Source organism: Ixodes scapularis, unplaced genomic scaffold (assembly GCF_016920785.2).
Source record: "Ixodes scapularis isolate PalLabHiFi unplaced genomic scaffold, ASM1692078v2 PGA_scaffold12__126_contigs__length_90152505, whole genome shotgun sequence".
Classification (NCBI taxonomy): domain Eukaryota; kingdom Metazoa; phylum Arthropoda; class Arachnida; order Ixodida; family Ixodidae; genus Ixodes; species Ixodes scapularis.
The window spans coordinates 16,708,299-16,734,610 of record NW_024609838.1 but is presented as its reverse complement, the minus strand read 5'-3'; the positions used below and the strand labels follow the sequence as shown (position 1 = coordinate 16,734,610).

Sequence of the window (26,312 nt, the reverse complement as noted above, 5' to 3'; positions counted from 1 at the left end):
TTTGTACGGCAACAAAGCGATTTAAAACCTGCGAATAAATCACGGGTTGTCAATAGCTTCCTTCTTGAAATAGCAGACGCTCACAATTCAAGCTCGCGTTTGATTTCGTTGCCCGCGAAACACAATTTCTATCAGAATTTTTTTTTTTTTTTTTTTTCGTTCGGTTTGCGACACATTGTAGCAGACGAACCCTCGTCGTCTGCTCCCGCTCCTCGCCGGCCCCGCCGAAGCGAGGCATGACGGGATTGCATTTTGGCGCACTCCCGATTTTCTCGGTGCAGCGAGTGCATGCACGCGTGGGGTGTCAGCGCTGAAACGAACTCGGAGAGTGCAACCACTCGTGGAGCGCCGGCCGAAACGAACCCGTTCCACGCTGCGAGTGGGCACGCGTGGGCACGAGTGCCGTGAAACGAACTCGCTATGACTTATCAACTTCACACTTTTCCTTTCCGGTTAGCCATTGTGGTCTATGTTGTGTGAGGCACAGACCAAAGTCTTGTCAGTTTTGTCTTTAGTTGAATGCTACAATCTTTCACCAACAGGTGTGTGAATAGTGCTTGGCCCAGCAAAATATGCTTTCTGATACTTTGTTACTAGTAAGATGTGGACAAAACGTCAAAAAGGAGGCGTTAGAGAAGGGAATACAATTCTTTTAATAAAGTTACACGGACAAAATCGACGGTGATTGGGGTTGTACGTATGCGCACAGTTAACATGTATGTTGAAGAAAGACATGTTTGCGAGGAATTTACATTTCAACAGGCTTTCCTCCCAACCAACGCGGCCGTCGGCTCGCCAACTATTCGCGTCGGGGGGCATCCCAAGTGCGCAGTAACGAAAGGAGGTGACGACGACCTCGAATTAGCGAGACAGCGCCCGATGGGCTCGCGCGAACAGTCGCTACTTTTGTCGGCAATTCTATCTCCGACCTGTCAGCCGCATAGCCGGCATAGGCCGTAACGAACGACAAGCCGACAAAGCAGTCTCCCCCGTCCTCCTCACGCCAGCTTTGGCGCTTGCTGCGACTGCGATGACTGGGACACCTCGTTCTTGGACGTCGTTCGCGGCGGGTCTTCCGCGTTGAGGTTTTCGGGGTCTTCTTCACTGGCACGGCCCCAACATGCCGTCGGGAGTCGGCCGAGGCCGTATGCGTCAGCGCCCGTGACACGCTACAGCGGTTGGGAGATGCGCCGAAGTCCCAGCGAAGTCGACCAAGCCCCCTGGCTCGCGGCAAAGATAAGCGCGCTAGTTGTGGTGGCGGCGGTGCTGTTGCCGTAAACCGTGCATATGCCTGTGTCTCGACCGGTGCCCACGATGCAGTTCGTGGCCGTGGATGTCGGCACGCAAAGTGCGCGAGCCGCGCTGGTCAGCGAGAAAGGGAAGTTGCTTAAGACGGCGACGTGTCCGCTGGACACTTGGAACCCGAAGCCGGAGTTCTACCAGCAGTCCTCCGAGCAGCTATGGAAGTCCGTCTGCAAAGTGGTCAAGGTGGGCTCGTTTTCGCCTTGTCTCTTTTTTTAACGTGCATTCAATTTTATTGATTTCGCGCAGTTTAATTGCCGATTTAAGTCTGAATCAGACGTTTGGAAACTCTCGCAATGAAACAGCCCTAGGGGCATCTAAAATGGTCAAAATAAAACAGAATATACCTTTTTCTATTGTTATTTATTGTACTGGCTTTGATTCTTTAACTATCGACCTTTAGTGCACTTTGCCTTCCCTCCGTTCGAGTGCTCTTCAGGTTATTTGTCGTATTTTTGCAGACAGACAGATAAGTGATATGATTAGAATGTGCAAAAGATGCCTTGCTCTAAATTTAGGTTGTAACACGAAAACCCAACATTCCAGCAGAATGATACGTGCTGAAAGTTTAACAAACAATTAAGCAAAACAACCTAACATTCCAGCAGAATGGTGTGTGCTGAAAGCTAACAAAATTGTTCAATGCATAGGAAACATGAAGAATGAAAGAGCCAGAAGGTCAACATATCACATATGCTTCTAAGCAGTCTTGTTTACATTCTTTAATAGTTACATGTCGTAATCAACCTTCCCAGTGTTTTTCCATGCATATAATCTCTTTATAAGGTAAAACATTAGCTACCTGTAATTTTAAGTTGATTAAAATGCCCTTTCCTTCGTTTGTTGTTTTAGCACCAACTAAAGTATGTTTATTAAAACACTCATTAACAATAGCCTATCTAATAAATAGCTCGCAAGTGTCGCCGTTGCTGGGTGCTGACGGTTATTTCCACTTACTGGTTTCTTCGAACTACATCTTCTGCGGTGTGAAACTAACACAGCGAACCAAACTCTCGCGGCTCATAATTAATACTGGCATAGCCGCGAATGACGTCCCATGCAAGCTATATAGGTTGCATTGCACCGAGTGCAGGAGGTCATCAAGGATGCCAAGAACGTGAGGGGGATAGGGTTCGACGCCACATGTTCCCTCGTTATCCTGGATGAGGACAGGCGGCCACTTAGCACAAGTCCCACAGGTGAGGATGGCGCACTTTTAGTGTTGTGTCCACCATATTCTGTCAAGACCAGTTTTAACGAAGTCAGTTATAACGAAATAGCGGCTACAGCGAAGCGATCACGATTTCCCATTCCGTTTTGCGCTTCAGTAATCCGAAGTCGATTATAACGAAATAGCGGATATAGCGAAGTGATTTCCGATTCCCGTTGACTTCGTTATTACAGGTATTGACAGTGTATTTACCATATTTCCCAGTCTATAAGCGCACCATTATATAAGTTGCACCTATATGTACGATAGGCGTGATGAAACTGCATTGATAAGCCCGCGTACGCATATTTGCGCAAGCGGGTGCCAGTTTCAATATCCTCACCAATTAATTTATCGAAAAATATAACCCTGCTGCAGCTTCATTTAGTTAAGAGACGTGCTAATAGAAAACAATTAATGCAAGTTGCACCGCACTTACGAAAAATTTAAAAAAAAAAGAAAGTGACTTTACATTGGAAAATATACATTGTTCATTGATTATTGTAGGAGAGCCTGAACAGAACATCATTTTGTGGATGGACCACCGGGCGGTCGAGCAGGCAGAGCTCATCAACCAGACCAACCACGACGTCCTGCGCTTTGTCGGTGGCAAGATGTCTCCAGAGATGGAGCCACCTAAGCTCCTTTGGCTGAAACAGGTGTGTACAGTTTGTTTCGCCCTAGGAACAATCCCTCAGTTCTCAGTGATAATTTCTTATTATGCTTAATTGTGATCTTGGGAGAACAAACAAGAAAACATGCGTAGTATATGCATTACCATCGTGCACTGACAATTACATTGCATTTTACACTTTTTATGTAGGCCTTCTATAAGAATTTCTTCTAGTTTTCATGGGTGTCTGTTCATGTTAGTAGTTCAGAGATCAGTCCTTGGATGTCTTCAACAATGCATGTGCTTCCTGGGGGTCTTCGTATTTGCTACCCTTAGCTTGCTTTTCTGAATTAAAATTACAGCAGGCAGCATTAGTCGATTGTTCAATGACCACATGCTGCTGTTACTCTCTAAATAAGTTTGTTGGTCTTCTTCAACCAGCTTGGTGTAGCAGGCTGAACTCATGTTTTAGCCACAGGTTCATCAGAAGCAGCCTAACTCTCCTGCAGAACATGCCATCCACGTGGGAGAAAATGGGCTTTGCCTTTGACCTGCCGGACTTCCTGACATGGCGTGCAACCGGATGCGACTCGAGATCCCTGTGTACGGCTGTCTGCAAGTGGACGTACCAGGCCGGATCAGCAGAGAACCAAGGGTGGAAAGACTCCTTCTGGATTCAGATCGGCCTGGAAGACCTGGTTCAGGACGGCTACAGGAAGATAGGTGATTGACACACGCATGCTATGCAGCTAGAGAGATAGCTAGTCAATCATTTTGTAGGCATTCCAGGTCACAATGGTCTTGTTGTGGTTGTAAGCGCGAGTGGCTGCAGTTTGCAGGCTTTCAAAAAAGGCATTCTTTGTCAGACTGGCATGGGGCGTGTCACTTTACGAGAGCTTTGTCTCAAAATGCAAGCAACCAAGATTACTGTTCAGGGTGAATTGAATTGAAGCACAGTTTGGGTAACTTTGATGAAGAGATGAATTATAATTGGTGTCATCTTTGCAGGAAAAGGGCTGTACCTTGAGTGTTTCCGTGCCATTTCTCATTAAATTATATATTGCGAGTTTAATTCCATGGTAACAGATCGCGACAACCAATATGAATGATGGCACAGATATTGCGCATCGTCACGGAGTTGTCAAATTTTTTAATTGTAGAGTATGTACCTATGAATGCTGCAGGTTTGTCAAAATAAAAAAAAAAAAAATATTTAAATTGTGATTTCTTTAATTGCGTCGGTGAAGAGCAAGCAGTTCATCACCTAATTCTAGGGACGAGCTTTCTGAACTGTTGCAATTTTGTCAATAAACAAATAATGATTGTGGTTTGATATCTATCATGCTTATTAGCTGATGCAGAAAGTTCCTCTTTCTTGTTTTTCAGGAACAAAGTTCTATGCTCCTGGGGCCCCCTGCGGCAAAGGTCTCAGCGTGGAGGCTGGCATTCAGCTGGGCCTCAAAGCTGGCACTCCCGTTGCCACCTCCATCATCGATGGGCATGCCGGAGGGCTTGGTACGATTCCGGGCCGTGTTACTTTTGCTGGAAGGGACGCTGGAAGGGGGTCCCAGATGGCCAATTTCTTCCTTAGGTATTTTTGCACATATGTACAGTCTAAGCTCATTACAACACACCTGGTTACAACAGACATTTGGATATAACATACCGATTTGTTAAGTTTGTTTGGTTTTCCTCTATATAGACGCTTTGCAGCAGCTGTGCATGGACGCCGCCATAACTGACCTTCAGTTTTTGTTTCCTCTTATTCCGTTTATTTCACTGCATCATTACCATAGCAGGCCAGGCTATTGCCACATTAGATTCAACTGTGTCCTTTTCTAAAGCATCGGCCTTTGTAGAGGATAGCCAACTACCGTTTCAGTTGCTCGGCATCTCGGTAAGACAAGAGAAGGTCAGCTATGGCGGCTGTAATTTGGCGCCTGTGTAAAGCGTCTATACCATTGACTCAACTTCATATCTGCATACAACATACTCTTACAACAGACCGAAATCTTGGTCAAAATCAAGGTCTGTTATAACGAGCTTGGACTGTATATTTGTTTTGCTACAACACCACAAATGCATGCAGGAATAAAAAAAACAGTGCAAAAAGAACACGGGACAAGTGGAATCACGCATAAACACAGTGCCACATTCGTCTGTCTCTTCTGCTCGTCCCTGTGTCTTCTTTCGCGCTGTTTTATTTATTGTCGTCATGCACCGACTTGCCCAGCTACACATCTTGTAACAAACATGGGAATGAACGAAAACCAGTGAAACCAAAAGTTATGCCAGTCTTGGTTGACACGTACATAGTGCATGTCACCTGTGCACAAACAAATAATTGGCAGTTTCTTTTTTTCTTGATTTATATTTATTTTATTTTGTTTCGCCTAAGTGGACGCTACGAGCCATCGGAGCCACTCAGTGGTGTGCGAGTGTTGCATAAACTTCTGGAGGGCACGGCGATGCGCGGTGCACAGAGTCGCAGATACGCCTAAAGTGCCGGATTCGATCTGGGACGGTTCGTAGCATCCGCTGCAAACCATCGTAAGGTGACACGGAGCTTAATATGGTGGGAAGTGCTCGTTTTGGGCACCCACCCAAGCGGTAATCCTTCTAAAAGTAAAGTGGGAAAGAGTGTCGATGACGTGTTCGTGCTAGCAGTGTCGCGCAGTGTCGGGGTGTCTACCAACCTGGAAAACCTGGAATCGTCAGGGAATTTCAAAGCATCCAGAAAAGTAGGGAAAATCACAATAAGTCGGGGAAAATCGGTGATGGCGGGCGTCGCGGTGACGCGCGTCAGAGTGGGAAGGTGTGGCGTGCGGTGGCATGGATGGCCTTCACACTGAGGAACAGTTGCCTGGGACATCACAATGTGCTGTAAGCCAACCTCCCATTCACCAGATTAAACCTGAACATCAGCTGCAACCCCATCCTCTGCATCTTCTTTTGTAATGGTCGGGGAATTTAGTCAAAATATTCGGGGAAAACCTGGAAAAGTTGGAAAAATTGAGAGAGTGGGCCGAGTGTGCGTCGCAGTCCCTTTCTCCTTTTCTCGCTCTATTGATTCATGAACTCTTTACTGATTTCCATAGTGAAGGTTCGAGCCATAATGTATTTTCAACTATGCTGTGCATTGGATATATAATAAAAAGGTGCAGTTCATACCGCACAATTTCATTTTGAAATATACTGCAGAAGCCCCTTTTAACCCTTTGACGGTGAAGTTTTTTTTCCCACTAGAGCTGTTTCTCTGTGGTCCAGTTTTGTTGGCAAAGGAATACTAGTGTAAAGAAAGGGTCAATGCGGAAGTTTTTTTCTAAAATTATCTAGCGGGATCACATACAGGGCTTGTAAACTGTTGAGGTTTAGAAGCATTGAAGGAAAATATTGAAGACGAAAAGTTGTTACCTTTCTTCCATTCGGTTTCATTTTGGTGTGTCCACTTTTGCGACATTCCAGCGGCTTCAGATTCCTAACCGGAGCTACTTTACGGAACTTCTCCGTTGGATGCTGAGCTCTTGTCCTCTAAATTAAATTCCGAAAACAGTTGGAAGTCTAAATCTGAAGAGCCAGTGCTGCTGTTGGTACTACCGCTAGAGCGGCCAGTATATGAAGTGAGCATCACGTGCGCGGGTTGTCTAATTTGAAAATTGCCGTAGTGTCCCTAGAGATGCCCCACCCCTTAAAGGATAAGTTGCCTTCTGTATTTAACTTGATTTGCTCTTTTTTCAAAAACACCGAAAGATAGCCCACTTCTAGTAATTGCAGGGCCCTGGCCAACGGTGACCTCGGCAGCAATGGTGTTACTTAGCCACGGCGGTAGATAAGCGGACATTGCTGACTGAGAAAGACGATCATCTTTGGTTCATCGTCCCTCCCTGCGATAACAAGTTTTGCAGGTCACAAAACCTAAAACTAGCATTTTTAAACTTTTTTTGGTTGCACACTGAAAGTTAGCTCTCTCCTTATTTCCACCCGGTTTGCTTTTGATTTTAGGTGGGTTGTTTCTCAGAATTTTATGATATAAGAAGCCCAGCAATGCGAAACAATGTCAGAATATAATGTTCATAGTTCAGCATTGATATAATATACAGCAACACCTCCCGCGGTGCGAGCAGTTTCGCATTTCAGTGGGCACTTTCAAGTGTGTAATTGCCGCCATACATGTACGGAGACGACCGTCAAAAGGTCAAAAGGTGTAACTTGAAACAGGGAACATTTACTTTTCAACCTTCTACGTAATCTCCACATCAAAATCTGTCTCTCCAAACAGGGCTTCTCGGCTGCGAAGCGGACAAGGAGTTTGCCAAGTCATTCTCGAGGCGTCTGGCCGTTATTGCGGGCACCTCCACGTGCCACATGTTGGTACGTGTCTCGTTTCAATATGGCAGGACAAGACAAGAAGTAGTGTTGCTTATTAAAAAATCGCAAAAGAAAAAAAAAAAAAAAAAAAAAAAAAGAAGCAGGAAGTTGGTGTTATTAAAGGTACAGAACTTACTAGTTCGGCTGGAATAGAAGGGCGGTTAACGGAAGTAATACCGAAGAGGTCGATCCGTGCGTTGGCACCTAGCTTCATACTGTGGCATCTCGAATTAAGGATCTATGTCGAGGGGATTATGAAACGAGAGTTTTCCGAAAAGTTGCATAAATTTGGGAGTTTTGGGTCTTGCCTATTTTCTTCAACAGTTCCCTAACGTTGTTCGCTGATTGTAATCATGTGTAACCGGTACCAACTAGCTCAGCTCACCACCCTTCTACACCTCGCCAACGTGTTTTCTCACAAACTACATGTATACATACATATATTGGTACATATGTAAGAGTGTATTTCCACCTTCACAACTATGTACCCCCCCTCCCCAGAGTAATGCTTTCGGGCGCTGCGGGGTAACATGAAATAAACAAATAAATAAACCCCTAGCACATGAGAACAACATCCAAAATTTGTTTCATGCTTTATGAACGCTTAGATTTCATTTTCAACTCTAGTTAGAACGAGCGACGAGAGAAACTAGATTGTTTCATAGCTCCTCACAGTCATTTTCATTCGAATGCAGATTGAGAACGCCTTTGAGTTAATGCTTATCTATAGTTTTTTTCTCACTTCAACGGGATCATATGGAACATCTTCTCTATGGCAAATACCGGTCTATGTAATCTCAGAGATATACTAGTATTAACGGTCATACTTCTGGTGCATGCATTTGAGGCACTGATGTGGTGAAGGTTCTACTACTAGTGTGGTGCAGACTTTCCCGAAGAAACCCGACTTTACAGGGACGGTCTATTGAATTGCTTTTGAATAAAGTTTGGGTAGATGTAAGATAGAAATTTTTTTTTAATCTCCATGAACAAACGTACGACAATGGAACCTTCCCAGGCGAACGAAAACTGCATCTTCACACCAGGCGTCTGGGGGCCCTACTTTTCAGCCATGGTTCCGGGCATGTGGCTCAGCGAGGCCGGACAGAGCGCAGCTGGAGCTCTGGTGAGGCGCACCGCCTTTCTCGAGCGCGCTGCGACAATACTTGTTTGCAGCACCACCGACTGCCGAATTCTTTCGTGGGGCATTCTTGACCGCGATGTCAACTATTTCAGATCGACCATGTTCTGGCTACGCATCCTGCCTACCAAGCCGTCGTGGACAAGACGAGACCTGGGCGGTGAGTCTGGTGTGCACAAAAATGCAATGGAAGCATTAATTGTTTTCCAGCAGGGTATGGCAGGAAGCCTGACACTAATGCTTAAATGTTCACAATTAGAGTGACATGACTGTTGTAAAGGGATAGCAGAATGCAGTTTCTCAAATCATCAGGAATCAAAGAAACATAATAATAAAAAAAAAAGCCGGAGAGGAGCTACAAAAAGAATACTCTTCTGAAAACAGCTGTGCTGCTGCTGAAACATTCCGGAACTTCGTTTTTTTAGCTGTCTTTGACTTGACTTCTAGTCATTCATGACAGTCATCAGCACTGTAGTTCTTTCCTTGTTCAAGCTTTGGAGTTTTTCTCCAAGGTACACACTGGTATGCTCGAAATAATATTGGCATAGCTTGAAATGATGGTTTAAATCACTTCAAACATTTACGATTCCATTGGCCGGGGCAAACTGAAGCTGACCTACTTTTTTTGTAGACCCTGCCCGCAGTCCAACATTATATCTAGTGTTACCTATTTCGTGCTATATCGTTTTGTGGTGCTCTAACTCTGTCGAAGCTAGTTGATTGAGTCCATGCGAACTAGACGCAAGACAAGGCTGCATGCTCTCACAGCAGTGCGGGGCTGCGGCACTGGAAGCTGCGCTACCCTTGACAGTGCGGCACGAAATAGCTGATGTCGAGTACTGTAAGATGTCTGATCCGAATTCTCTGTCTCACAGTCTGTTCCATCCCTTTAAATAAACTTGGAACTTGAAAAAGTGTCCACAGAACCTATAAATTTAGTCAACAAAGTTGCAGAGACAGTGAGCTTTGTGCCGTCGTTTGCAGACGGCCGGAGGAGACGCTCAACGGCATCCTGGCCCAGATGAACGAGCGACTGGACCTTGCCTCGGTCTCGATGCTGGCCGCCGACCTGCACGTCTACCCCGACTTCCACGGCAACCGGTCGCCCCTGGCGGACCCTGGCTTACGGGGCATGGTGGGTGACGGCGTCGTTCTTTATTTAATTGCCCGCGGTCTTGTTGACAGCCGGGAATCATCTCGCATCATTCGCAGAAAGGGGTCAAAGCTAGCCACAAAGAAAAGGAAAACAAAGATGCGAGAAATTTCATACGGCGAGCAAGTTCGATCATTCCTTGCGCAGGGGGTGCGGTGCATTGGCGAGTTCCATTGTCACCTAATGGTTGTAGCAATGGCTGGCTCTCTTTTTCTGCGACTTTCGGAAGACCACCGGTTCTTTACAGGCAATAACCTTAAAAAAAATATAAGGGAACTTTTTTTTTTTGTCGGCTAACATTTACCTAAAATGGAAGCTTGGGCATGTTGGTAAGGCATGATGATCAAAATGTACATTGCACAAAGACAGAGCAGAGGAAAGACAACGCACAATTGCTGAACTTGCAACTGAAGTTTAATCGTCAAGGCACAACATTGTATTCATTGACCAACTAAGAAAAAACGCATCCCTTGATGATTAATCTTCGGTGTAAGTTCGGCGATTTTGCGTCCTCAAACTTCAGTGTAACTTCAGCGACTTTGTGTCCTCAAAGTTTAGTGTAAGTTCAGCGCTTGTATGTCCTCTTTCTTCTGTCCTGTCCTTGTGCAATGTACCTTTTAACAACTACCAGACGTGCTCCAACGAACGGAGAACTTCTGGCCGAGATGTTGTTTGCTGCCTTCTGAACAGAATAGGGCCAGCTGGGGTAAACACGTGATTGCTTCCTCTCGCCTCTTCATTTCTCTTTGATGTGCATAAAAGGACTCGTTACTTTATCATACCTCTGCCTTTCCACACAAGTGGAGGTGATTTTCTCAGCAGCATGAATTGCAAGGAAGCTTCGCTTTGTGAGAGTTGTGTCCTGTTTCCTCTGACAGGTCTGTGGCCTCAGCCTTTCTGCGGGAGAAGAGGACCTCGCACGACTCTACTTGGCCACTCTGCAGGCGCTGGCTGTAAGAATAATTTTTTTTACTCACAAATCTTAAGTAGTGCCATATTCTTCCACTGTAGATTATTCAGAAAAATCACGTAGGTTATTCGCTGTTTGCCCAAATAAAACTTATGAAAGGCCAATTCTTGAAATTTGAATTTTCAGGTATTCATCTACCCCGATGGTAGAGAAACAGGTCAGCAAACTATGTCGTGTGTTGGTGCTAGAGAAAAAAAAAAAAGCAGGGGGGTTGAATGCTGTTGAATGCCAGTTTTTAAAAACTGAAATGAAGGAATTGTAGTACAATCCTTTAGGCATGAAGTGGGCTGCACCCAAGTGCAGCCTGCTTTAATTTAAACATGGTGAACACGCAGGTACCTTGCAGGTATTCTATCATGCTAATGGTACGGCGTACTATGTACGGCTGGGTTGAGTAAACATTTTCCTTTGATCCTCTGGGGTTTTATCGTTTTATCACTAGTGCGTGGTTCTACCTAGGGCCACTGTACATGTTTGCAAGTACAGCCTCAGGGTACCGGCTAATTTGCTCCTTTGTAGGGAGCTTGGGCGCGGCCATGATCCAATTACGACGTCTTAGCAAGGCGTCGTAATCGGGTTACGGCCGCGCCCAAGCGCAGCCCAAGCAAGCAAGATGGGGAAGCCCGGAGTCCGTACTTGCATGCGCGTATATATAAGCTACGCTTCTGAGTAGCAACACCTTGGCCATCTTGGCACCTCGTTGTTGCCGATAATCTGAAGCTTTATCTGAGATAGTAGGAGACGCTTTTCTGTCCACCAGATTTGTTAAAGCAGTCTGCAACAAAGCAGAACGGCATCTCATGAGTTTTACTGCTTATCGACGCCGTATCAAAAGCTCGGATAGCTGCATTTCCGGATTGTAACGATTGCCAGTTGTGCCCATTCTGCACCAAGCGCCGAGACGGTCCCGCTCCACGAGAGAATCGAGGAACGAAGTGCCGATTGATACTCAAGGCGTGGCTTGTTCCGTGACCTGAGTTCTACGTTATCGAGATCTTTGTAGTCGTGGATGAGAGTAAGGATTGAAGGATAAAAGGTTGTGCGTGTCGTTTAATTCCCGCAGTACAGCACTCGCCACATCCTGGACGCTTTGAGCGACACGGGCCATTCCGTGTCCAGCATACTGATGTGCGGAGGGCTGTCCAAGAACCCCTTGTATGTGCAGCTTCACGCAGACGCCACGGGTAAGCTGCTTTGCCAACCTTACCTGTGAACCCATCTTCAGGAATCAGGGTAGTTTACTTTTTACTAAATATATAGCAGAAATCTTGGTGTAATACTAACAAGGCCAAATTTGTCTATGTGAATGCCAGAGTCCAACCTGTATTGGTTACCCATGTGATGAATAGTCAGTTTTTGGCCATAAGTGTGTGCGAATACCGATTTTATTTGGCTAGGGGATGCGGCATGATTTACATTACATGGGGTCATTTGATCACCAGCATAAAAAAAAATAGATTCAATATCTTCTCATGGTGTAGAAACATTCAGTGATGGCCATTTGCGCCAAATTGAGTCATGAGCGAAAGTCTGCTACATCTCATGCCAAAGTGCCATTTTTGCTAAGAATTGAGCCACGCCTGCGCCGAGATGGGCTTAAAGCAAAAAAATTAATGTTTTTATTATTGATCGACCATGTAATACTCAGAGAAGTAGAAGGAAAGAAAAAATTTACAAATATAAATTTCACAGCGTCTCTACTCACCGTATATTTTGTTTCATCTTGGGTCAGAGCACAATCGAAGGCTCAAACACATAAAACCACAAACACACATACTAAAAGCGCAAGTCTCGGAACATTCGCTACACTTGTTTGGTTTTTCCGATGAAAGAACACATACAAGGAGATGACGAATGCCGTGATGTCATGCTTTGATGCTGTGAATCAATCAACCGGAGCCGTTGATGCTGGGCATCAGCCGCTCTGGCCTGTTAATCACCAACATCGTCTAAATTTACAGATGATGTCATAAATGTCAGGAACTAAGAGTCCCGAGAAAACTTTGCAAAATAGTAGGATTGCCGATTGTGGCTACTTTGATAGTAAAACAAAACCAGGGTCTTGCACTCTTGATAAGGTCACTTGATTATCATGTCTGCCGCATGCCTTCGTTCCATGGCTGCAGAGTACCACGGCACTTGCGCCGCTGGCGTCAACCTTCACCGCTCCTCACCAGGGTGCACGTCGAGCTTCACCGTTTTGTATTGGAGTGCTAGGAGCAGCGGCTGAACTGGGAAAGTGCCTGGCTTAGAATGATAGGCACGCAAATTAAGATCAGGATTATTACAAGTCAACCCTCCTTGTCCCGAAATCCTTGCCCCTCTCTTCACAGGCTCTCGTGAAGAGAGGGGCTGCGCATATAACATGATTTTTGCTTTTTACAGCACTCTTGGCATCGGCGTTGTTCTTGGAGCCTTGCAAACCATGCATTTCTGATGTTGTTGCAATAGGATGTGTGTAGGTTTCTAAAAAATGAAGTCTCGCAAAAAACGCAGCCGTCTACTGTGTCATGGCGTCAGCATAAACAAACATGGTAGCGTCCATGGAAGAAAGCAGGCACCGGTCTAACTATGGTAGTCACGGTAGTTTCCGTGCAGCCGTCGATCGAAAGAGAAGCAAACTTTGACGTCACTCTGGTTCCTACGCCGCTAAACAGCAGTGTCGCCTTTAAAGCACGAGTGTAGGCTTTTATAATATTTTTGAGTGGTTGTTTTTGCAGTTTATGATGTTAGAGTCTCGAGTTTGGTAGGTCCATTAAACTTACGGGACAGACTTTTATTGGGAGATGCGTTAGCAGATAGGCTGGTTCTTGCTGGCATTCTACAGAAATGATATTTACAGGCTAAACAAACTAGCAAGTGTGGGAGGGGAGAGAGGGTTTATCCCAATCAAGAGTTGCACTATGAATCACTTTTTAAACATTTTTAATACCCATTGGATATGAAATCTACTCCAACTAGCCTTATTTAAGAAGACTTTGTTCACGCCCCTTCTATTTCTATCACGAACGGTAATAAGTAACATGCTCGAGTATCAAAGAGGAACCCTCAATCACTATCATAAATGAACTCATTTAGAGATGCAATCACATTTTTCATTCTTAAGTGATGCGCTAAGAGACGTTGGCATCTGCTCTATAAGGATCAGTTGCGTGCTTCAAACCAATAATTTGCCAGCTACGGAACCTGCTACAAGAGATCAAATGCCGCTTTTCTATCACTGAACATTGGACTAGTATGTTCAGTAATTAGGGAGCCCTATCTGTAATGTTTAATATAGTTGTCATGTATCCTATCACTTTGTTTTATACATATCAGAAAGTTGCTCACCTCGCTCTCTCTGCAGTGTCCGTATGAATAAATATAAAACTTGGGACTTCATTCGTGTGACATGCAAACAAATTTGTCATTCTGAGGATACCGTTGTTCATATCATCTAGTTCTGGTTCTTGCATGTGGTCGCTCGGTCTTGTACCACTTTGACTGGTTTGGCATGGCAGCCATGGCATTACAAAAGTTTGCCTTTTTTAGAGCGCAGCTCTTAGGCGCCTGTTTCTGGCTTGCGCGGCGTCGGCATAACCAAGGTCACCCCAAAGTCACGTGACCCCCAAGCTCACCCCAAGGTCACGTGACCCCCCCAAGGTCACGTGACCACCCCAAGGTCATGCCCCCCCCCCCCCCCTCCGAGGTCACGTGACCCCCTCCCCACCGACGTCAAGTGTCCCCCCCCCCCCCCCCCCCCCCCCGGAGCATATTAAAGAATGAGGGGAGGAGGAGGAGGGAGCAGGGGTATACCCTCCCCTCAGTACCCTTCCCTCCTCCTCCTCAAGAGCTGCGCTCCAATTCGGCATTACAGGGAGTTGTAAACGGCTTTCACTTTTTTTTAAGGTCCTCGGAGCTTATTTTGGCAATCACCCCTGTGCATAGTAACAGTTACAGAAATTCAGAAGAAAAGGAAATTGACTTGGAGGGGAGGAGTGAAGGAACTGGTGCATCTTTTTTAGCTTTTAGGCAAGGTATGTTGCATAAGCTACTGCCCATCATCACCAAAAATGCAGGCATTTATAATCATCCATTCATCCATCCACTGTTTCTTCCTTCATCTCCACGTCCTAAGATATCAAAACCTTGCAACCTCCAGGACTTCCTGTTCTGCTGCCCACGGAACCAGAGTCGGTCCTCCTGGGAGCAGCCATCTTGGCCGCCCACGCGGCAGGCCGCTACAACAGCGTCACGGAGGCCATGCTTCGCATGGGAGGTACCGGTACGGTGGTGCCACCCAACAAGGGGGACCGGCGGTTCCACGACGCCAAATACCAGGCCTTTCTGGCCATGCTGCAGTGCCAGCAGCAGGTGCGGGACACCATGCACGCTGGGTGCCAGTAAACCAATTATTTTTTTACGAGTAACAAGGAGAGTTGCTGGATTGTCGACATGCAGAGCTTGCACTGCTTTGCCGTGCCAGTGTCTTGGACTGCCATTCACTGTTGGGGTTAAAATTCAGTAGTCTCGTTCATGTGCGGATGTCCCCACGGCTTGGAGCTCATTGCAGTCTCGCAGTGTAGCACTGCTGTTCGGTAGTTTTGCGTAGCCTCGGGTGTTTCAACACTGCACCCATTCAGTGGCCAGCATTTTTAGAGGGGAAAGTGGGGGGCTCTAGCTTAATCCCCGCCCCCCTGGCTACGTCTCTGCGCCAAATCTGCTCCGGGTTCCAGGTGAATGCAACCAAAGCACAGCATCATGGTGAAACTTTTCCGAGCTTTGGAAACACCACCTGTGTGGGCAACCCATAAACCTACATCTAGGCACTCCAGAGTTCCGATTTCAGACAGCTGAAGCAGGCACAAAACTTTGGGTGTCTACCTCACGCTTTACAGACGCTAGAATTTTATTAGTACCTAAGTGAAACAGTTTGACACATTTGGTTATGTGGGGGGCAGTGAGGACGTCAACCACCGCCGTTGGAGAGACTAGGAGTCGTCTCGGTTCCCTGTCTCGCGTAGACTGGGAGACTCGGCCCATTCCTCTACGTGATGACCGTGGGCTCGCTGCGGCCAGTGTACCTCTGCAGCTCGGAGAGCTCCAAGGCGAGATCCACGAGCGGCTTCAGCATCACCTGCAAGGGGATTCGAAGAACCCTATTATACTCCGTTTCACTTTACGGTAGACCGCGGCGGAAGCTGCATTTCTCGTAAATCCTACTGCAAAAAAATGCCGTGCTACAATGTTTTGGAGAGGGGAAACTGGTGCACCTGCGCATCGAGTTTGCACTTCTCCGGGTCGGCTTCGTAGCTGTCCACGTAGAGGCGTACCGTGGCACCGCTGCTCCCCGTGCCGCTCAGGCGGAAAACAATGCGGGACCCGTCTTGGAAGACGATACGGATTCCCTGCACAAAGAGGGACAGTTGGAGCGCGACGGTATACTAACTCGTGCTTGGACGCTGTGGCTATTGCTTTCCACCGTCTATCACTTTATGCCCAAGTATATTAAATGTTTTACCATAGTGGCATTTCGGAAAAAGCAAAGAAACAATTTTTTTTCTTGATGTAAAATAACTTCGTTTTCTAACTTCTTTTAACGGGATACAGTGAAATCTCCTTAATTTTCATTTCATTTTTTTAAATTTAATTTTATTACCTCAAAGGCACTCGACTTGCGAGCGCATTACATGAGGGGGGAAATTCATAATATACAATTAGAACTTCAAAACAGTATTTTCGCGCATATACTATTTACATCTTAGAATAACACGTACAAAAATGCACTGGGGAAACTTGCACACAAAAGAGCAGGAAAAAGAACACATACGTGATATAGCACTGCAATTTCATATATTGCGACATAATTGAATGGGTGTAAACAAAAGTTAACGCAAAAAAAGATCAAGATGAAAATGCACAAATATACAACAGCGTGCAAGGCAAATAAATGTCAAGGTAGAGACCGCTTACTAACTGCTCATTCCAAGGTACTGTTCACATTTTAATTAATATGCTGCTAGGTTAGTCTCTGATACTACTTCGTATCCCATATCGTTCCAATCTCTAATGCACATGACAACAGGCGATGAGGAAAATAATAGTGTGCGTGATTTGGGCGGCTGAATCTTGAGTTGGTGATCCGTTCTGGGTGATATATAGGAGGGCGGTTTGCAGTAAGTTTGCCTAAAAGTTGATGTGCTATTGTGCTAACCCGAGGGGACCAAAACTTTGTTTGAACAATGCAAAGTTTGAATTACCGGGAGTTTCCTTTTTAGAGACAGATAGGATGGGACCTGCATGGTAGTTTGAATTATCCAAGAGTTTGAATTAACGAGATTCCACTGTAACAGCTATGGGAAAGGAACAACCTATCGGTATCTACCTGACATCACATACAGATGACTGGGTATAAGTACCAGAAATGACTGTCCAACAAGCAGATTCTAGTGAATGAGAATGAAGTTTCGCATCAGTATCCGCCACGAAATTATGTAGATGGGTAAACGGATGTCTGGCGTAATCACTTGCATCCCTGTGACGGCGTACCTGCCCCTTGGCAACGCTGCCGTCCACTGGATCGGTGTAGGCGAAGTTGTCCGCTTCTTTCACGACGTACGTCTTCCCGCCAGAGGAGAACTGTTGGCCCACGAAGCCCGGGCTCGTGGCCTTCTGCTCGAGGGCCGCCATCATGTCGTCAGAGGGCTGGCTCTCGCAGCCTTCGTAGTCGTAGCGCGTGAAGAAGTTGCGGCCGTAGCTCTTCCAGTGGGCTTCCAACAGCTCCTGTACCCCGAGACCGGTGTGGGCCATCACAGACAACCAGGCCAGGCAGGCCCAGACCCCGTCTTTCTCCCTGAAACGGAGAAGAGTAGTGGTGCGGGCTGTTTTCGAGACACGCCAGAAAGTCCCACAAGTGCTGCGTGATGCGAGATCTGTTTCTGACTTTGTTTCTTGTCCGACTTGTTATATTTTGGGCGGCACCCGCCAACTTCATGTTTACTGGGTCATACAATTATGAATGCACTGCTCACAAGAGACTTTGTGGTGTCTGCCACAGGTATTGTCTATAGTCTGTAGCAAGGAAAAGTGGGACAAGCTCCTTCCACAAAACCCTCCACTCTTTACACTTTAGCGGAGAGGGGGAAACCGCCAATTATGGCGAGCAGAGAGCATTGTAAGAGGAACTTGTCCTGCTATTCTGAACCTGCGACCGACCATGCCACAGGTGGTGTCGTCCACCAGAGGTGGTAACATCTGCCGCACATAGTGGCGTCTGCTACATGTAGTATCATTTGTAATGCTATCTATGGCAGACTGCTGTCTGCCATAGATAGCGTCACCTGCTACAGGTAGAGTCGTCTGCTTCGCCTACAAACAACTCGCCTGTACAGCGAGATTATTTCGCCCTGTTGTAGCATTCCAAATCTTGCGACTTCGAAGAACACGGGGCCCAACCAACAGGCTCACCGTATGTGGTCGGAGCCCGTGCCAAAGCTCTCCTCGCCGCACAGGGACAGCTTCCCCGCGTCCATGAGGTTGCCGAAGTACTTCCAGCCAGTGGGCACCTCGAACATGGCCAGGCCCTTCTTCTCGGCCACCCGGTCTACGGCACCGGCCGTGGGCATGCTGCGCGCCAGGCCCCGGACGCCCGTGCGCCGGAAGTAGGGGATGCACTCCAGGTTGTCTGCCAGGACTGCCAGCGAGTCCGATGGAGTCACGAAGAACGCCTTCTTCCCCAAAATCATGTTGCGGTCCTGCGGTGCGAGACACCCCTTGCACATTCCCTCCGGAAACGAAGACAAAAGATACCGTCGGACTGCTCATATATCATTTAAGGGACGTTTGTTGCAGGCACAATGACAAAATTACCCAAGCCTCAACCATGTTGGAAGCATGTTAGCTCCATGTATGCTTCGAACATGTCTGCAGACTGCTTTTGTACGACCAACGAGACGGGACTGCCATGCAAGGAAGAAGCATGTCTCGAGCTGTGTTGCAGGTTGTCTCTTGTATTACATATTAGCAGTGGGGCTACAGGTAAGTCGCACTCCCCCGTGCATATAGGTCGCACCTTTGTATCAGCTACGCTTTCATATTTCTACGGTCGGCATGGCGAAACTATATTGATAATTCCAGGGTATGTGTATTGCGATCGTGATAAATGCCCAGGCGAAAGCCGGGAGCCAGTTTCAACATTCTCGTTAATGAATTGAACGAGAGAACAAGATATGCATACCTCTGTATAAAACAGAGCAAAAAAAGTTTGTAAAAAAAAACAAAAGAAAAGCGATTTATCCACCTTCAGTCTAGTCACACGCTGCACGTAAGTGTTCCAGATCTACTCGATAGATGGCGCCGGCAGTTACAAGGGACCAGAGCCGTATACTGGGAGAGTCTGGCCAGTAGGTGGCGACGAAGGCGCTGGAGAGGAAGAGTGAAGGAAAAGGAGGAGACGCCGAAGGAGCGAGAGAGGAAGGAGGGAGCAAAGAGGAAACGACCGCCAATTTGACGCAACACGCTTTCGGCGCAGAGCACTGTTGAGGCTATGCGTCGTCTGAATAAAAGTTTGCAGTCAAATGTTGAGAAAACTCGCTTGTTTGCTTTTTAACCCAGCGAGGAACAACACTATATCATTTTGCTGCTAAGGAAGCGAAATTTGGATGTCTATCTCGTGCATTCTACTGGGCAAAGGAATGAAAATGGCAGCCATCCCTGCACAGCTGGGAACAGCTGGGAGTTCACGCGCAAGCACTCGCGCCTTTCGCTTTGCGCCATGGGCTGATTGGCTCACTCAGGAGGGGAGGTTTTACGGCAGCGAGATCATAAACCGGCCAAACTTTCCCAATAATACGGCTCTGCAAGGGACCAGAACGCACTTGGCACGGTCAAACACGAATGTGTGAACCAATCTTAATGTATTTAGACCAGCTTTTCTCGCGAAGTGCCGCTGAAATTTGCGAGAGATCTTCGGCTGCTGTTGGTCTTGCATCCCAACTTGAGAACATGCCAAGGACAATAGGGACATTCGAAACGTTTCCACACGCACCTCGGACTTCGGGATTCAGCTTATCAAACTAGCGCCGCTCGGTATCTATCCCGGACAAGTGCAGCTCAAGCTCGTAAGAGTGGCGAGAAAGTTGCCCAAGAAAACAACAGTGCACATGAGCAAGCGATCATGTGTCGGTGTACAGCATATACATGTTCCTCTTTGTTGATTGCTCTGTCCTTTCCGGTTACTGTTAGCACGACTCCTGTTGGAAAAAATGCCAACTTCGTAAAATCTACATACTATAAAATACCAGGAATGAAATTTAAAATGAATGCCAAACAGCCTTTCAAATGTCTGGCACCACTTCTTTGCCACCGCTTCATTGAGACGACAATTGGCATGCATTTATCTCCATTTTCCTGTATATAAGGCCAACTAGAAACCCTGTTTGAAGTACCTTGCAGTGCAAAGAGTGGAGCACTGGGTGCAAAGAGAGGAGCACTCTTTGCACTGCTACGTTCAAAAGTGAACGCAACAGAACCTACAAGAGTGAGCTCTGTGCTATCGGCATCTGAGCCAAGCACACACACTCGCGCAATATAAGTATCGTTCGAGGCAACATGCTCATGCTTGAAGCTTCGGTTTCGTCTCACATAAAGTGAAACAAACTACAGCACGACCTTGCGTTTTGTCATTTCCTTAGCCACCGCACTCGCCGCAGCATGCTTGTGTAGCTACCTACTGTGTACTACGCGAAAAGGTAGTGGTATTAGTGTCGGCACCCCGGGAACTGCTTTCCTCTTCGTAGTCTTCATGAGGGTCAAAGAGTACTTCCCCCATCTCCGTCGAATGCAGCACCAAAGTCGAAGACGCCCAAGGACATCACGTCCACGAGCTCTTTTGCGTAGGTCAGGTTTGGGTCTGGATGTCCGCCTCCAAAGTCTTCCAGCGGAACCCGGTTGCGGATGTCTCCCAACTGAGCTCCCAGCTCCTCGGCGAGGATCCGCTGACAGTACGGACCGGTCACCCCGTGGAGGCAGTTGACAAGAATGCGCAGTGCAGGACGCTTGGACGAGCCCTGCGTAGGAAGGGAGGGGCTGTATCAGCTTATGTGGTACTTTCATCCAAAACCACTAGGAGAAAGCTCAAGGTGCAGCTAAACTGGTATTCAGCACAATACATTCCGCATCAAAATGGCATCCAGCGCGAGTTTCTGTTGCTATTCAGATTTGGTGAACAGTTCAGCCACTTGTGGTGAACCTGCTCAAACTACGATATTTACTCGCATAATGAACGTACTCGCATAATGAACGACCCCCCACAACGTATTCTGACTTTTTTTTGTTTTCTTGCGTAATGAACACACTTTTAATTTTCGACTCGTGAGTCTTGAAGTCATTTTTCTTTTGCCGCCAAACGGCCAGGCCAAGTCAAGCCGAGCCAAGCTGCTCTTGTAATGGTTGCAATTGTGTGGTTGCGGAAGTAATGAACCGCGAAACCGAGCAGCACGCACGCCTGGCGAAGCTGGGGTCGACGAATTGCCCAGCCCCGGACGTGCTTCGTCCATTGGATCCTTTGATGTCAACAAACGCGCCGTCGTTTGTGATCCGCTTTCGGACAGTGATTTTGGGAAAGTAGTTAGGCCTAAGAACGGTTGCGTCACTCTCCATGCTGAATGAGCTTCGTGGGGCGCTTTTTCTTTGGCAAAAGGCACGCCAAAAGCGATTTAGAAAAGGTTCGCAAGTTTATAGAGCATGGTTACTGTGGCTTGCCCATGTCGAGCCATGGGTGCGCCTCTGTCAGTGGAGACGTGCCACAATACCCTGCCATGTCATATTGGCACCTAAAATGACATTCGTGCAAAGTCTGTAAATGCAAAACTTTTACCCTGCGTAATGAACGCATCCCTTGCACATATGTCCCAATTTAAAAAAAAAAAAAAAGTGTGTTCATTATGCGAGTAAATACGGTACTATAGCCGGACACAAGTTAAAAAAACACTGACACCCCACAAAAACTTTTTTTTATTTAATTACTTGCTCGGCAATTTACTATGGCGTCAGTCAACAATCAATATTTTGCGACAGCATCACATATATTTCTAAGAAAAACAAAAAAACAACTGCTTGAAATTGGACTGGGGAGGAAAAGAAATATAGAGAAGGAAAATGTTAAAAATCACATGGCTGTGCAACTTTTTTTTCAATCAACGTATTTGCAGCTTTTTAGAAGCCACAAAAAATGGATATCATATTTTGTTTCTATTCTTAATATTGAGTGTGTGCCTTTGATGACCCACGACTTTGATTATCTTTGATGGTTGTGTCTAAGCCATAGAAAATGATACATAACCCCTGAGAAGACAGTGAACACGACTCGAACCGGCCAGTTTTCAATCAACGGTTTTTGGGCAGAAAAAAAAAAAAAAAATTTGAGCCGCAAAGTGTGTTCTTTGTAGTTGGGCTCTCATATGTGCTAGAGACTGAGCTTCTGGCACATTCATAACCTCTGTCTAATTTTAATTAGACAGAGGTTATGAACACGAATCTGGATGCACCAAGATCAAAGGAGCGGCAAATGGCCAGCTTTCGGTGTTTTTCTCCGCCAAAACTCACAAAGAAGGCATTCCTTTTCGGGCCATAGTCTCCGAGAGGACAACGTGGCAAGCATGCGTTTCAAGGTTTTTGGCACAACATATCTCAAATATACACATACTGGATGAAGCCTTTAAAGTGGCCACATAAATCAGCTTAATAACGTACCACGCTGCAATTTACCACAGAGGTCCCCGAAGCTGGTGGTAGCATCGCACCAAAATTTCAGAAAACAAATATATCTGAGTAAAAAGTAAAAAAACGAACTTTTCCTACCTATGGCGCCTGTCTGCTATCCATGCACCCTCTGACCCGTGTAACAACCGACAGATGGCGGCGACTGCCCCGCCTCAAGCTTACCGCCCGCTGATGCCAAAAGCAGACAATGTTTCTGAATCAAAAACAACACGCACTGAATAAAACATCAACTGGAAACAAAACGAATGAAACCGACGGTTCATAATTTCAGCTACACATAGTCTGCTTTTGGTGCGACCAGGCGATACGCTTGATCCGAGGCCGCTGCCGCCGTCTATCGGTTGTTGTGCCAGTCAGAAGGTGTGTGGATAGCAGACGAGCACCCTAGGTAGAGAAAATCGGGTATCGTTGTTTTTTGTTTTTTTTTACTTTTTACTCGGGCAAGTTTGTTCTTTGAAATTTTTATACGATGCTTCCACCACCTTCGGGCACCTCTGTGGTAGCGCGATAAGTTACCAAGCCAATTTATTCGGTCAGTTTAAAGGCTTCATCTGGATTCATGGGCACGCTTTAGCACTGCCGCTGCTTCAACCGTATTTCAATGTTGCGAAACCGTCGTCACGAAGGAGATTGATCCTTGCTTTCTTTGCCTTGTTCTTGTCGGCAATATTGACTTCTTGTTCCTCATTATGCTAATGGTGGAGTGCTTATCTGATTTTTTTTTTTTTTATGTTTGTGAGCAACAAGTGTTACAACAGTAACCTATCCAAGTCTGGAACTGAATGGTGATGCTAAATCGAGGTATTTTCAGAGGAGAGGGGGGGGGGGGGGGGGGGGGGGGGGGGGCAGCATATCATAGGCTTAGGAACCCCCCCCCCCCCCCCCCCCCATTTACCCGGTCATAAATAATTACACATGCAGAATTCAAGAGGGGGCCAGGAAAATCAACCCCCCCCCCCCCCTCACCCCCCTCTGAATCCACCACTGACTACTGTAAGGTTTGAATCTACGGACCGATTGATCCCATGGCTGTGATCTGAAGCCATCACTGACTATGATTTGCTGCGGCTCATGCCCTAATAAAGTCGGAGCAGACGGAATTATTATGTTCGATTTGCTGCAACAGGGATAATATACACAAACAAGAAACCGACCTGCCTCTGTCTTCTGAAGCATTCTAGCCAAGACATTAGCCCTTTGGCTAGTGTCTTGGCTAGCGTCTTGGCTCACAAGAATGGTTTAAAGTATCAAAGCATCAGCTCTGATATCGATTCTCGTCAGTTCCATCATGAGGCTTCTAGGCACAAAAGTGGCTGGTCATCTGGCACTTTCTAAAGTTGCTTTGAGAAACGCTCTCTCTCGTCGCGGAGACCTACTCACCTTAATCAGACGACGGAGGGCGTCAAAGTCGAAGATCTCCTTCATGAAATCAAGATAGTCCTGAACAGAGTCCACGACCTCCACCGTGAAGGTACGCCCTTCACAATCGAAGGTCTGTGTGCCGAGCTGCCCCAGGTTGGGGTTGATGTCTGGGCAGAGGCTGTACTGCGAAATCTTCTTGGTCAGCTCGTAGATGGCATTGGTCACGCTGTCCGGAGCCGGCCCTGCACAGAATCAAACCATCTTCAATCAACACGCCCATCCCCACTGTATTCGCTAAGGCAAATTTGGAGCACGGTGTAAGATATATATATGTGTGTGGACACAGCACGCGTCGCAGACTCTAGATAAAGTCCTCTCCTTGCCTGGGTTGCAAACGGTGCCACCAGATGACTCTTCCATAAGCGGCTGATATGGTTTGTCGCTGGCCCAGTTTTCCACGCTTCTCTGCGGGAGACACGCTTGTTTTTAAACTCATTTTCTGGGCGTGCCGCATCATGTAAAAGTTGGCACTTGCACTATGTGAGTTTCTGCGTCATTGACCCTAGATTCGTGTTGACAAGAACCGTTCTATAAATGCATTGGAGCAGTGATATCTCTGGTGTGGTGTACAAGCCAGCATCCGTCGAGGTTGAGACGCTCCAAGTGGAATGTGCATATGCCAGGGTGCCATGACAATGAGACACTGATGTCTGAATAGACTACACTGCAGGTCAGGAGGCCATAGGACTAATTATCAGGTCGATTGCGTCACAGCGTTTGCCATGCTGTGTGTCCTCACCGACGTCACCAGTCGGCTACCAACCTGTGCTGTGTAATCTATACCTATCTGAACACTAAATTGCTAGCAGTCTCAGAGTACCTTCCCTCGGCCTCTGTAACCTATCTGCTTCTTCGTCTGGAGTGTAAACATAAGGTGCTGGAGAAGCCTACCTCCGTTGCCAGTGTTGAATTTGATACCAAAGTCCGCATCGATGCCTCCTGGGTTGTGGCTTGCGGTGAGCACGATTCCACCCAAGGCCTCTCGTTTGCGTATTATGCAGGACACTGCAGGCGTTGAAAAGATGCCATTCTGCCCAACGATGACGTGCTTCACCTGCATAATTGTCCACAAGGGCCACTTTTATTTTGATCCTTTTCGACAGCTAGCACGTGAAAAAATGTATACGAGTGGGTCAGGAGGCATTAAAGAATGTAGAAAATTTTAAGTAGCAGAAAAGTTGTGTGACTGTGAAGTGTGTCACTTCTATATTAAATTCAATTATAGTTTCTTGGCAACAGAGAGCATTCAATCCAGTAGGCTAGGCTGCTGCGAAAATACAATAGAGCTCGTGGTATACATGGTTTGCACATGACGTAGAGCGCTTCGATGACTACCAGAGAAGAGAGGAAGAAGGAGTTCCCCTCTTACTAGGACCCTCTTTTGTGTCTCCCAGATTAACCCGACGCTCAAAATTCCTACAAAAGCAGCTTCCCTCTTTCTTTCTTTCGTGGTGGTCAAAAGTACGCGATCTGTTGTCAATGCAAGCCATGTGTTGTAAATGTTAGCTTACAAAAAGGAGGTGGGGCTTTACATTTATCGCGCTTGAGCTGTTTTATGTTTGGAACAGTTCTGATCGGCCCTGCACCAACGCTGCCCAGCGCACAATCCAGGAATGTTCTGATTCTGACAACTTTCGTCAGTTGAATGTTCCTATGAACAAACAAGCATACACGCGCCAGCATAGATTAACTCAAAGGTGCACATCTAGACTGATAAGGCCACGTCGATCAAAACATAACGCTGCAATGATACAAGTACCTTATTTGCGGCGGCAATCTGTATGATTTTCTTGGCCGCTTCCTTGACAAAGTGCCTGCCGTCTCCGCCGACCACCAAGGTGCAGCCTTCAAGCTGAGGCCCGACGGAATCCAAGATGCACTGGACGAAGTTCTCCGTGTAATTGGGCTGCAGAAACGTCTTGGTGGACTTCCGAAGTCCGCTGGTGCCGGGCTTTTGGCCCTCGTACGGCTGGGTTTCGATTACCGTCATCTTGGAAGATCTTAGCAGACGCGATCCGAAAGTGCGCCTAGCAGACGCTCTTTGACCTAGGGGTCATTCAGAGAGGACGTCTTGGGACGAAAACAAACACGGAGATCGGGAATGTCGAGGGTCGAGGGGGAAAACTGGAGTTAAAGTAATAGAACTGGACAAAAATAAAGCAAGAATTGGACTAGAGGTCACGCCACCTAGATCAGATGGTTGGCGTTGTGTCACGGCTGTGCGTTGTTTCGGTTTGGTTTTCGCGCACTTCGACTCATTTCGATAGAGAACTTACCGCGGAGGTTCGGTGCGTATGATCCTGCGCAGTCATCCTTGTTTCGCTAGAACTTGTTTCCCTAGCACTGCGACCTCATGCCTGAATTCAGTTATTC

General features: G+C 46.7%; 2 protein-coding genes across 2 annotated transcripts; one reads left to right on the top strand and one right to left on the bottom strand.

The window, feature by feature from the left end:
- Positions 1-284: 284 nt before the first annotated feature.
- Positions 285-15,174, top strand: LOC120842163 (FGGY carbohydrate kinase domain-containing protein). The gene is made up of 12 exons (XM_040213195.3): positions 285-1,488; positions 2,396-2,501; positions 3,020-3,171; positions 3,635-3,848; positions 4,512-4,640; positions 7,405-7,496; positions 8,512-8,619; positions 8,730-8,794; positions 9,619-9,769; positions 10,666-10,740; positions 11,821-11,941; positions 14,899-15,174. Exons 1-12 carry the CDS (start codon positions 1,288-1,290, stop codon positions 15,141-15,143), a joined length of 1,659 nt encoding a protein of 552 aa, XP_040069129.1. The 5' UTR covers positions 285-1,287; the 3' UTR covers positions 15,144-15,174.
- A 441-nt stretch (positions 15,175-15,615) lies between these two features.
- Positions 15,616-26,043, bottom strand: LOC120842162 (phosphoglucomutase). Its single transcript, XM_040213194.2, has 8 exons — positions 25,699-26,043; positions 24,831-24,993; positions 23,898-24,121; positions 20,561-20,803; positions 18,204-18,490; positions 17,286-17,589; positions 16,010-16,144; positions 15,616-15,873 (listed from the first exon to the last, which is right to left on the bottom strand). The coding sequence occupies exons 1-8, from the start codon at positions 25,927-25,929 to the stop codon at positions 15,784-15,786; spliced, it is 1,677 nt and encodes a 558-aa protein (XP_040069128.1). The 5' UTR covers positions 25,930-26,043; the 3' UTR covers positions 15,616-15,783.
- Positions 26,044-26,312: the final 269 nt, after the last annotated feature.

What these genes read in the sequence shown, in the direction of transcription:
- LOC120842163 (XM_040213195.3), top strand. Translation starts at nt 1,288, where the DNA reads ATGCCTGTGTCTCGACCGGTGCCCACGATGCAGTTCGTGGCCGTGGAT. An exon ending in CCTCCACGTGCCACATGTTG is followed by an intron (nt 7,497 to 8,511) that starts GTACGTGTCTCG and finishes GAACCTTCCCAG; the next exon opens with GCGAACGAAAACTGCATCTT. An exon ending in AGAGCGCAGCTGGAGCTCTG is followed by an intron (nt 8,620 to 8,729) that starts GTGAGGCGCACC and finishes CAACTATTTCAG; the next exon opens with ATCGACCATGTTCTGGCTAC.
- LOC120842162 (XM_040213194.2), bottom strand. Translation starts at nt 25,929, where the DNA reads ATGACGGTAATCGAAACCCAGCCGTACGAGGGCCAAAAGCCCGGCACC. An exon ending in CCCTCCGTCGTCTGATTAAG is followed by an intron (nt 20,804 to 23,897) that starts GTGAGTAGGTCT and finishes CTTCCTACGCAG; the next exon opens with GGCTCGTCCAAGCGTCCTGC. An exon ending in CTGCATTCGACGGAGATGGG is followed by an intron (nt 18,491 to 20,560) that starts GGAAGTACTCTT and finishes CTCGCACCGCAG; the next exon opens with GACCGCAACATGATTTTGGG.